Here is a 12,974-nt window from a genome sequence, read left to right as displayed (position 1 = left end):
TACCAGAAAAAGACGAAGAAGCTCCTGTCACGGCCAGCTTTTTACTGAGTATCACTCCAAAACCTCCTGCAACAAAAAGATAAAGATCAAGTGCTAAGCCTGCTAACAACAGCAAATGACTTGAAAACCCTAGTCCAAAATCTTTCTTTTATAAATACAGACTTCAGATAGGCCTTGGCAACACTTCAGACTATTCGGATCTGCCATTTCCTTACCTAATTGAGAAAGTTCATGGAAATCCAAGAACACTCAAATACTTTCTTAATTCCTGTCAGGAAGTTTTTGTAATTTGCAATACTGTTGGCAGTATCTTTAATGGGAATAGTCTAGTCCCTTATTGGATGACTAGAATGCCTTTCAAAATGCTATGAAGCAACTGTCTGTCAAAATCTGATGTATTCAGCACAAGAAGAGTTTCTGGTCCCATATTACATTTAGGGCACGCTGTCCTTTTTGCACCACTGCACACCTTTAAGCAGGTGTGACCGGCTCAAACAGGCACAGGGTGCCCTATCACAATGAATGTGTTCTGCAGGGCAGCAGCAAACTCATGCCGCCATGGGAGCAGCACGTTCAGTGAAATATGGAGCGGCTGCTTCAAATGAAGCTGTTGAGAAACTAGTCCATTTGTCTTTGGAGGAAGGGCTAGATACAAGTATTTCCACTGCTCCTCTGCAAACTGCTGAGACTTTTTCTGCCTATCTTGCTATATTTAAATGTTAAAATATTTCAGGTTACTACCTTGATTGCTCTAGAGCACTAAGAGTTTATAAGGATGAGGTCAGGGCTGATTCTCACAAAACTTGATCTAAACTGAAGGAACAAGCCCATCAAATTCAGGCCATTGATGTTTCTCTTCTATCAGTCATTTCAGTTAGTAAAGAGACTAACAAGAATCCTATCCAGAATGAGCAACATCCTGAGCTCGTGAACTTTGATCATATAGCTACAACTTGGTTGACTCTCTACAATCTGTATATAAATTGGTCAGTAAAAACAACGCTCAGTGAATTGTTTACATAATTTTTCCAATTCAACCTTCGAGGAGGTTCTTCAAACCATATCAAGTGGAATCAGGAGAGGTCCAAAAATGCAATAACCCCATGGAATTTCCAAAATCATTTTAGAACAGCGATACAACCTAACCGGCTGGATGGAATTGCACCCAATTTGGAAGAAAGCTGCTTGTTGTGACTTGGTCTAAATATGTTCGGTCTTTAAAATATTAAGATTGAAAATGTATAGATATCTGGCTGGTTGGGTATGCGGGGGTCATGCGGGAACTTCACGCCACTTCAAATAATAGAGAGATCGGATTGGCTGAGGAAACAAAGCCACAATTGTGTCCCAATGACAGGAGTATACCATTTTTGTCGAGAAGGGCCTGGCTGCCAAGGTGAAAACAACCATCGCCAGAGGAATGTTGAAGGTGTTTAGCTGTCACTACTCAATCTCCAAGCATGAAGACAGAAACTGAAAAGGAATGCAGAACCCTGCCATATTGCTGCAACAGCAGGGCCTTCCAGGTAGACGATGGGTACAGTCTGATCGAAGGACAAATGTTCAAGCCCAGGAGTTTTGAGTACCATACCCTCCATGCCCAATCCTGGGGTACTAAGATGACTTGGGCTCAGTCAATCTTCCTGAGAACTGGGGGTTGGGTGGGTACTGGCAGAAAGGCATACAGGAGTCCAGAGTTCCACTTAAGGCGGATGCGTCTCAGAACGAGAGGCGCTTTGGAAACGTCAACGCATCAAAGTGCTGACATTGTGCATTCTCAGCAGTGGAGAACAGATCAAGCCAATATATTTATTCGCAAACGAGACCTTGTGCCACCTCTGGATGTAAACCCCACTCGTGACATTCTATGTGCCGATGGCTGAGCTCGTCTGCGCTGGCATTCAAAGATCCTGCCAGGTAGCTCAGCATCAGGAAAACCCCTTGTAGTCCAGCCATTTCAAGAGGTGTAGGGCTTTCTGGCTCCTGCTCTGTTTATTACAATACAACATGGTGGTGGTGTTGTCTTTGAGCACCTGCAACAGCCTCCCTTTCTCGGATAGAATGAAGGATTTCAACACCAAGAGCATGGCCCTCAGCTCCAGAAGTTTCTTATGGAGTGGGACTCCGCCAGACACCAGAGGACTCTGATCGCCATCTCTCCCAGATGGCCATCCCAACCATGAAGCGATGCTTCCCTCACCACTGTCAACATTGGGTGGAGGAGGGAGAGTTGTCCGCAGCTGACCCAATTACGGTTCATAACCACCACTGCAAATCTTTTGCAGCCGCGTCTAAAATCAGGTCAGAGAGGTCCCCTTGATGTTGGGCCCAGTTAGGGTTCAGATCCCACTGCAGAGCTCATATATGACACCTGGCATTCTGTACCAGCAAAATTGCAAGATACCATCAGTCCCAGCATCCTCAGAGTCGACCTCACTTAGATCCAGGACAGAGGCTGACAGTTTTGGATCATAGTCACAATGTCCTAGACTCTCTTTCCCATGGGAAAGGCACGCACAAAACTAAACCGTCTCTAGATTGGCTCAGATGAAGGGGAGCATCTGAGAAGGACTCACCTAAGGCAAGCCAGTCTGTGCCCATATGGGCCCAGGGGCCAGGAACCCTGGCCAATTCCCCTCATACTCGGGCGATGAATTACGAGCCCTAGGTCTTAGATCCAGCCCCCTAAAACCAGAAACAGTAAATATACTCCAGAGAGAAGGACTCCTAGCTCTCTACCTACACACACTCTTGGAACATTACAATCCTGGCGGAAGTAATAATATGAAAATCTCTGTCCTCAATACGCGCTCCATACAGAAACATGCCCTTGAGGTCTTCACCCCCCTACAAGAAGATGCCCCTGACATCCTTGCCCTGACTGAAACATGGCTCGATGAGGACTCCAGACCTACCATAACTGCATGACTTCCTGATGGTTATGACGCCATCTGGCATAACAGGTCAGCAGGAAAAAGAGGAGGTGGGGTGTTGCTTCTGTACAAAAATCAACTGACAATTGAGAAGTTGTCAGGAGAAAACTTGGAAGGGGCGGATATTTTAATAATTAAGGTCTGTCACAGCTCCTCAAGTATAGCAATCATGGTAGTATACCACCCGCCTAAATGCCCACCGCTTTTCGTGGATCTCCTCACTGAATGTGTCACTAATCTCCGTTCACATTTCCAAGAACTTCTGGTGGTAGGAGACTTTAACTACCACTGGGACCAGCAACCTAGAGGGGTACAGGCCCAACAGCTAGAGGATACGCTCACCAGTCTAGGGTTGAAACAGCTAGTAATGACGCCTACCCATGAGAAGGGACACACCGTAGACCTGGTTTGGGAAACTCTCCCATAAGTGAACCTAGTGGATACCACTCCCTGTGAAGGGTCAGACCAATATTTTGTTAATCTTCTACTCCCCCTAGCTAGGTGCGATTTACGCTCACCACCCAACTGGAAACTAGTACGAACTTGGAATAAAATTGAGGATCCTAGCTTAGAGAGCACCCTTTGAGAAAACCCCATCAGGGGGCCAGAGACAGCGGATATTGAAGAGTGAACCGTATCCATCTCCAGCCAGCTATCATCTGCCATTAATAAATTAGCCCCAGTCAAGAAAATTAAAACTGGAAACAAGGGCGCACCCTGGTTCACGAAGGAGCTCAGGGCTCTGAAACGCACGCTTCGCCACCACGAAAGACTGGCATAAAGCTTAGGAGCCTCAGGGTCTCGTAGATTACAGGGCAAAGGTCTCCACCTATAAAAAGCGCTTCTCAGCAGGAAAACCGAATACTATGAAAATAGAATCTTGGTGGCAACGAACAAAGAAAAAGAAACATTTAAACTCCTCAATAAACTGAGTCAAAAACAGTAGCTAGATACACCGTCCAGCCAGGAACAATGTAATATATTCTTATCTTACTTATCCGATAAAGTACAAGACATCCTGGCTGACATTGACACATCCCCCTTTAAGCAACTCCTCAATGAAGAGGTGGTGACACAGGGAAATAGGGTAGAGCTGATCTCCTCCTTTCAAACTCTCAACCTAGAGACCCTGCGACGCATTGCAATCAAAATCAAATCTGGCTCACCAGCAGATCCTTGCCCACCTAGGATCTTTAAACTTGCTCTTCCAGCAATTGAGGGTGAAATCCTCGCTATGTTGAACCTCTCGCTGGAAACTGGGAAGGTCCCCAGGTATTTTAAAGAAGCAAGAGTTATCCCCCTACTCAAGAAGACAGGAGCTGACACTTCCAATATGAAAAATTACAGACCCATATCCCAACTCCCTTTACTGGCCAAAATTATTGAACACCATGTCCTGCAAACTCTATCCAGGTTCATAGAGGACCACCACCTCCTTGGAGATAGGCAGGCTGGCTTCAGAACTCACCATAGTTTTTAGTTGGTGATGTTGTCAGTACTTGATGAAATCAGGATTACAGCAGACAACAAGAAGCCATGTGTCCTAGTTCTACTAGACCTGACGGCAGCGTTCGACACGGTCAACCACTCCCAACTCCTGGAAAGAATACAAGACATTGGTATTGGAGGGTCAATCCTCCAATGTATTACTTAATTCCTGACAGACCGCACCCAAAAAATCCAGATGGGCGACTGGGTGTCAGAGAGGGGGTCCATTCCCTGTGGAGGTCCCACAAGGGTCTGCACTGTCCCCTCTCCTATTTAACATATACCTCAGACCTTTAATAAAGGACCTAGCCTTGAGGGACTGCCAGGTATTCAACTATGTGAACGACACGCAAATCATTCTACAAATAGATAACACCCCACAGGCCCACACCCGGGTGAAAGATGTACTGCGATTTGTGGAGAAAGACGTACTGCGATTTGTGGTAAACTGGATGCAGGCCAATTCGCTCAAGATCAACACGGACAAAACAGAGGCTTTGTGGGCCCATAAGGCTCTCCAAAGGGAGTTAGTGGCCCAAACAGAACATGCATGGAGTTATAAAACTATTTGAGTCGGGTGGGCGTCGCTCCGGGAAACTTGGGAGTGCACAGAGTAGCCCCCGATACTGGCTGTACAGCGACAGAGGCAGGAAGCACAATGCAAAGACGTTGAAGAGCACTTCAGCTTCTTCTTCTTGTGCTTTTTGGACTAACCCGCCTTTGATGTTGAGATCTTGAAATGCGAAGATGATCGTACGCTGGAACAGCCTTGAGATCTTCCACAGATACAAGAATGGAACCGGGAGCAACACAAAGTATTATTTTGCTGCACCGGTCGCAAACCACCTTCAGGTGCATTTATTTGCACCCGACGCAGGCCTTGGGATCGTGTCCTCATGCCAAGCCCCAGAGACACACCAAGAGGGGAACCTACATCTGCCTGTGACAATCCCACAAGGATTAAAACCTGAAGGTCTTGAAAAATACATGATGTCCTAGCACACTGGGAGCAAAACTCAAACACGTCAAAAAAACTTCGGTCATAAAATGACCGAGCTAGTTCTCCGAGTCCGCACTGTTGGTGCAGAACAAAAGGAACTGATGTTAGAGAGAAAGGGTGGTGCCTGTATGGGCACCACAGGTCATTTCCAGATTGAACGACACAGATTCGCAGCCGAACGACACCACCTACGTGCACGCAGAGGTACTGCTCAAGATTCTAAGGTGAGGAATCTGCTGTTAGAAGTTTCTATCAGAATTGTTTTTCAGGAACAAATCCTTAACCTTTCCTTTGTGTTTTGAAACAGAAGTACGGATGAACACCTGTTCTGGAGGATTTAAGCAGAGGTCTATACTGCATCCTTGTTTGACAATGTTTAAAACCCAGGTATCCAAAACATCTTCCCAGACCTCTGAAATGTGTTAAATTTGACTTTCAACCTGTGGAAATATCTCCACTGCTTTATGAGTGCTGCCTTATGGCTCCAAGACTGTTCATTGGAAGAATACATTTTGCATTCTCTACTTAATTGAAAAAACTGCCTTCTTCTTGATTGTTTGTAAGAGTGCCGAGATGAAGATAATGAAGAACTTATGCATGTTTGTGATCCCAGAAAGCCTTTGTTAACATGGAATCTAGCTCTTCCCCAAAAAGCTTGATCCCAACGAAAGGAAGTTTCAATAATGCTACCTTCTACACGTTCTCTGCTTTCCAGCCAAATGTGCCATCAGTCCAAGACTGAGCCACCTACTTGCCACGGCTGAAGTCCTTAGACTGTCACTGCCCATGTCTGACAGAAACCTTGCCTAGAGTTCCAGATTGTCCAGTATGTCTTAACAGTCCTTTCCTCCTGCAAGTCCTGCAGTACCCCAGCCAGACTGTCAACATCCTTTACAAAACATTGGTGGTATAAGCAGCATATACTCCTGTTCTCAAAGCAAGAGTTAGAGCTGTGTAAGTATTTTTAAGACTGTCTCAGTCTTATTATTCTTAGGCATAAAGTCCTCTGGATTTACCTAAGATTTCCGAGTAAGAGTAGCCGGCATGGAATCAATCTTAACATTAAGCAGAAGAACAGAACCTGCACCTTCCTGTATATAGGTCTTCTGCAAGAACTGAGGAACAGTTAAATCTTATCGTCCAATCTTGCAGAATCATAGTTTTAAAATGTTGGGAAACAGCTTGCAAAGTTGTAACCACAGCAGCATCAATAAGGTGCTGGATTACTGGATTACTTGGACAGATCTGGCAGAAGAATATTACCTTCTGGATTGTATGCACCTTCTGTGACTGTTATCCTAACATGAAGAGCTCTCCTTATGCAGACGTTTCTGGGACCATTCACCCTCCATGGTTTAAACATCACTAAACAAAGAGCTCTTCAAGCCTTCTGTATTTATATAAAAAATAGCCTGTAAGATCTAAACATAAACAGCTATGGTTGGAGATGTATAAACCAATCAGAAAAACAAACTATGTGCAGGCCAGTCTTGATTGGTTCACACCAATAATGATCTCCAGTATAGTCTTCCTCCTTATTTTATTCATTTATTTATTTATTTTGCTAGACTCTTGCTGGGTGTTATCACTTTACCACTACTTTTTCTGAAAAGAGGCAATCAAGGTAAGCATCAAACATAAAGTGCTAAAATTGCAGCTTCATTTCTGGCTAATACATCTTGCTCGCATGCCTGTATTACATACCTTTAAGTAAAGTGACCGCCTACACTTCTTTATGTTCCAGACAGCCAGCCTCCTCTCCTCTTCTCATGTCAAACGCCCCAGAGAGGTAATCAAGAAATAAATCCAATGAAGATTACACACAAATGTGGAAATAAAGAATTACACTGAAATTTAGAGAACCGAGTTACCCTTTATAGTCTGGGGACTTTTAGCCTATCAGAAATAAAGGTTGGAGTACAATGACGGTCTGCTAGGGGGGATGAACTCCTCATTCTATCACAACTGTAACAAAGTAAATGAGGAGGTAATATTCTGGGGAGCAAATCCCTACCTGTGCTCTTAAACCACTATGCTATTTAAACTTCAAGGATAAACACCAAGCTAAATGAGTAAACATAATGTGTTTTTCTCCTTACTTTTCTTCCATCATGTGAAGTAACATGGTTATACTTGCCTCAGGTTAGTTTCCACGACTCTCTCAAGTCGTTTGTAGAAAGGCCGTGATGTAAAATAGCCACTCCAGTAATGGTCATCTCTATCTGCATATGTAAAGAAATCTCCGCTCAAAACAGGAAACAATGGTTTGCTGCTTTTTTGATCCACAGTTTCAAATTTATTACGAGCCGCAAAGTAGTCTGATAATGTCCCAAACTGTGCCTAACAAGAAAATGTGTCAAGAGTGAGTACAACACATTACAAACTGATGTCAAGAAACTACAGAATGAAGACAAGAGTGACACATATTAAGGTTTCCAACTTTGCACCAGCATCTGGGTAAGTAAATAGGTCTCCAAAAAGCAAGCGAGTTCTAAGCAAAACATTTTTGCTTTAAAAACATTTTTTTTAATCAACACGTAATGTGATGTTCTCCAACATTCACTAGATTAGATGGCAGTGAGGAACAATACAAATCTTACACAGGGAATCACAGCATGTGTAAACTGTTAGTGCACAGATTATAGACATCAAGCCCAAACAGTTCTATTAGACAATGATCAGACATTAGTATAAACAAGGATAAATGCAATTTCTTTTTCAAAGAATAGAGGCAACCTTTTCCTTTATGAAAAACATCGATCTTAATTTTTAAACTGATGGAAGCAACTTCCCTGAAATTACAGGAACAGCAGAATTGCACCCCAAGTCTGTTATGTAGGCACAATCCACTATAAAGTTCCCACTGCCAGTCTAAGAATATTGCAAGTCACCGTGGAGTTCCTTGACCACTTAGCAGAACAAGGCCAAAGGCTGAGTTACTTTATAAGATCATGGAACTCTGACTTGTCTTGCAATACCCTGCTAACATATGGCAGAGGGTATTTTGTTTCATCTAATACATAGGTATGTCATTACACTTTCCCCAAACTACTAAAAGCACAAGTTACTACTTGTGTAACTTTATATCTGTAAGAGACATTAGTTAGTGATAGATTCCTTACCTTAGAATATCCCCAGGCGTCAGACTGGATCCAGAAATCTTTGCTTAGCAGTACCCCTGCACGTCAGTAGGTGGCGTCCTGCGGCTCCGCGACTGTCACTGGAGTCGTAAAAGCCAAGATGTCAGATCTGTACACGACTTTCCGTGCCAGGAACGCAGAGCCATGCAAGATACTGACCATTGGTGCATAAAACTAGGGTCCTGAAAGGGATGACCTTAACCCTAGTAATCAGTTTGCCGGACGGGGAAGATGGATGGGGCGGTAAGGAATCTATCAATAACTAATGTCTCTTATAGATATATAGTTACACAAGTAGTAACTTGTGCATCTGAAAGAGACACATTAGTGATAGATTCCTTACCTTAGAATAGATACCCCAGCAATACCAACCCCGGTGGTGGGTCTGCGAACAAGATTACACCAGAAAGTCAAGGAGCACAGAATGGCCAAAGAAGCCGTTTCTCCGAAGCTGACTGTCAAGGCAGTAGTAATTGGTAAACGTGTGCAGCGAGGCCCACGTAGCTGCCTGACAAATGTCCTGCAAGGGAACGCCGCATCCCAAGGCAGTAGTGGCTGCCGTCGCCCCTGGTGGAATGGGCACGCAGCCCCAGAGGAGGCTCCTTCTTAGCCAAGGAGTAACATGCTTTGATGCACAGAACGACCCACCGGGAGATGGTCCGCTTGTAAACGGCCTGACCTTTTTTAGCGCCAACGTATCCAACAAAGAGCTGGTCATCCACCCGGAACTGTTGTGTACGCTGCAGATAGAAAGCAAGCGCCCGTTTTGGGTTCAGACGGTGGAGCCTCTCCTCCTCCCTAGAGGGATGCGGAGGCGGAAAGAAAGTGGACAAAGTGATGGTCTGCCCGATGTGAAAGGGCGTGACAACCTTAGGCAAGAAAGAAGGACGGGACCCTGGGAGCCAACTAGTCTGGATGAACAAAGAGGAAAGGAGGTTTAGAAGAGAGAGAGCCTGGAGATCACTCACCCTTCTTGCAGAGTTGATAGCTAGAAAAAGCCGTCTTGAGAGTTAGAAGACGTAAGGGACAGCTATGAAGGGGCTGAACGGGAGTGCACATCAGAAAGGTCAAGACAATATTCAAGTCCCATTGAGGCATTATGAAAGGCACAGATGGAAAAGTATGTGTAATACCTTTGAGGAAACGGTTAACAACCGGGGACTTAAAAAGAGAAGGCTGATCTGGAAGCCGTAGAAAGGCGGAGATGGGCGAAAGATAATCTTTGATAGTGCCCAGAGCAGAGCCCTGCTGGGCTAAAGAGAGAAGGAACAGAAGGACCTCAGAAAGAGGGGCAGAAAGGGGATCCACAGCCTTTGCTGTGCACCATGGCACAAATTTGTTCCACCTGCAGGCGTATACCGTTTTAGTGGAGGGACGCCTGGCTGCCGAATAACATTGCAGACTTCGGGTGGAAGGTCGAAAGCCAAGCCGTCAACTGTCGCCGCTCAATCTCCGCGCATGGAGGTGGAGGCTGGACAGTTTCGGGTGCAGGACCGTCCCCTGCTGCTGCGACAGAAGATCCTCCTGAAAAGGCAGAAGGATCGGGGGATCGACCGCCATGCTGAGCAGCTCGGGATACCAGTATCTTCGTGCCCAATATGGAGCCACAAGGATAACTTGGGCCCGGTCGCGCCTGATCTTCTCCAGCATTCTGGGCAGAAGTGGTATAGGCGGAAAGGCATACAATAGACCGCAGCTCCACTCGCAACGAAAAGCGTCGCCGAGCGAGCGCCGCCTTGGAAATTCCAACGCGCAGAACTGATGACATTGCGTGTTCTCTTCAGTGGCGAATAGATCTAACCAAGGCTCTCACCACTGCTGAAAGACACCTTGCGCCACGTCCGAGCTCAGACGCCATTCGTGATCCATCAAGCACCGGCGTCTGAGTTTGTCGCCCTGGCGTTCAGAGAACCTGCCAGGGTTTGAACCACCAAGGTAATGCCTTGATGTTCCAGCGATGTCCAGAGGCGCAGAGCCTCCTGACATAGGGTCCAGGACCCCACCCCGCCCTGTTTGTTGTAATACTACATGGCAGTAGTGTTGTCCTTAAACACCTACACTACACTTCTCCAGGGAGAGGGAAGGAATGATTTCAGTGCAAGTCGGAATACCTGAAGCTCCAAAAGATTGATATGGAGCCGGGCCGGGAATCCGCCGGAGACCAGGGGCCTTTGATTTCCGCCTCTGCCAAGTGGCCACCCCATCCAAGGAGTGACGTGTCTATCACCACTGTGTGCTCCAGTTGGGGAAGGGAGATGGATCTGCCACTCACCCAATCTCGATTCGTGTGCCACCACTGCAATTGTTAAGCAGTGCCCTCCGAGATCTGGACATGATCGGACAGGTTGCCCGGATGCTGCGCCCACTGGAACTTCAGGTCCCAGTGCAGAGCCCGCATATGCCATCTGGCATGTGTCACCAGCAGGATGCAGGAAGCAATCAGGCCCAGGAGCCGTAGGGTCATCCTGACTGAACCCCAGGATAGAGGCCGAAAGATCGGAATCTAGCCTGTATATCTCTGACTCGCTGCTCGGGAGGATAAAACCGAAACAGTGCTGAATCCAGAAGTGCTCCGATGAAGGGGAGCTTCTGAGAGGGACTCAGGTGCGACTTCAGCACGTTGAGGGAGAACCCCTGCAACTGCAGGAGGTCTTCCGTAGTCTGAAGGTGGTTGATGACTGCCTGGGGCGAGCCTGCCTTCAACAACCAGTCGACGAGGTAAGGAAAAAGAATGACACTCCCGACCTGCGCAGGTGAACCGTGACCACCGCCATCACCTTCATGAACACCTGAGGGGCGCTGGTAAGGCCGAAGGGCAGCAAGGCAAACTGAAAATGCTCCTGGCCTACCGTGAACCGCAGGTAACGCCTGAGAGGCCGGCAGGACGGGGATGTGAAACTAAGCGTCCTGCAAGTCCAAAGCTACCATCCAGTCTCCCGGGTCGAGGGCAGCCGATGTAGCGGTGACGCCTGGCAAAGTTTTTATCCACCGGTGCCCCCGTGGCTGGCCGCAACCAAGTGCCCAAGAGGACTTCAGTAAAGGCCTCATTGAAAGGAAGCACCGGCTCCGAGGATGTAGACGCCGTCTGGAGCACCTCTGTAAGGATGTTGGTTTTGAGGGCCACTGTAGGGAGGTCGAGATTGAGAGCCCGACGGAGCACCATGGTGTAGAAAGCGGAGTAGGCGGAGGAGAGGCAAACCCCGGGTCAGAAGAGACATCGAGTTTGCTAGCGTCTTCCAGGTCATTCATCCAATCTTGCTTGGAATCACATTGCCAGGGAATAGGGTCCTCGGACTCATCCCAGTCGTCGCCCGCCTCTGGCGTAGAGGGAGCCGGTCGCGGCGGCAGAGACGGAGAAGGGACGAACCGCGTCGGGAACCGCGCCGGCCGGGCTGGAGCCGTTTCCCAATGTGCATCCCAGGCTGGAACAAAATGGTCCTGGAACCGGGGCAGGGGTGGAATAATCGGCACCCAGTGCGGCGCCGGGGGTGGAGCCGAGGAAGGCGCCGGAGCCGGCAGCACTGCACCTCTTGGCGCCAGGGCCAGAGCCAGTGGCGCAGGATCCTGTGGCGCCAGAGGTGGTGGCGGAGCCGCCAGGCCAGCAGGATCTGCACACGGGACCAAGGGCCCGAAGGCGCGCCGGTGGGAGCCCGAGGCCTAGAAAGGCGGTCCATGGCAGCAAGAAACTCTTGCACCTGTTCGGGAGTCGCCGATGGACCCGGGTATGGCGGCTAGGCAGTGGGACTCCCAGGCTCCAGAGGAGCCGCAGGGGCAGAACCCTTGTCACCCTTGTCCGCCTCCGATGAGCGACGAGGGAACGTCGGAGAGTGAACACTCTTCTTCGACTTCTTTTTATGGCGTCGCTTACCGGAATCCGAAGGTGAAGACTTGGAGCTCGAGGAGCAACGGCTCCGGTCCCGCAAGCGGATGCGGGAACGGGCCCTGGACCCAGAGCGGCGGTGTGACGAATGCCGAATTTCCAGCAATTTCCAAAGCCACACCCGCAAGGCTTTTGGGGCCCGTGGCTCGACAGTCCTGGCAGGCCCAAGAGTCATGACCTGTCTCCAGGCAGTAGAGGCACACATTGTGGGGGTCCACCACCGACATATTACGGCAGCATGTCCCACAAGACTTAAAGCCGGGCATCCCTACGTGCACCAGGAGAGAAAAGGGGGGAGACAAAAGTCTCAAAAGAGTAGTCAAAAAGGGACTAAGGTATGTGCTCAATCGGGATCTGTGCTTGCTGGCACGGAACAAGAAAGAATTGACGTCAGCGCCCATGGGTGGCACCTAAGTACTCTTAAATAAACGTAAGAGGGACTCTGAGAAAACCCATTCAAAGGGAACATTCAACCAGGGGGAGAAGCATACTATGTAACATGAAGAGGATGTCCCCAACTAACAATAAAAAGA

General features: G+C 47.8%; 1 protein-coding gene across 1 annotated transcript in view; it reads right to left on the bottom strand.

The window, feature by feature from the left end:
• MAN2A1 (mannosidase alpha class 2A member 1) overlaps nt 1-12,974 on the bottom strand; it is a 1,212,885-nt gene that overhangs the window by 643,512 nt on the left and 556,399 nt on the right. The window contains exon 9 of the mRNA XM_078675492.1: nt 7,559-7,761. Within this exon, the coding sequence (XP_078531618.1) occupies nt 7,559-7,761 (203 nt within the window). The remainder of the gene's footprint in view (nt 1-7,558; nt 7,762-12,974) is intronic.

The sequence above is a fragment of the Lissotriton helveticus genome, chromosome 2_1 (genome assembly GCF_964261635.1).
Source record: "Lissotriton helveticus chromosome 2_1, aLisHel1.1, whole genome shotgun sequence".
Classification (NCBI taxonomy): domain Eukaryota; kingdom Metazoa; phylum Chordata; class Amphibia; order Caudata; family Salamandridae; genus Lissotriton; species Lissotriton helveticus.
The sequence above is the reverse complement of the archived record's forward strand: the minus strand, read 5'-3'. Positions and strand labels throughout refer to the sequence as shown.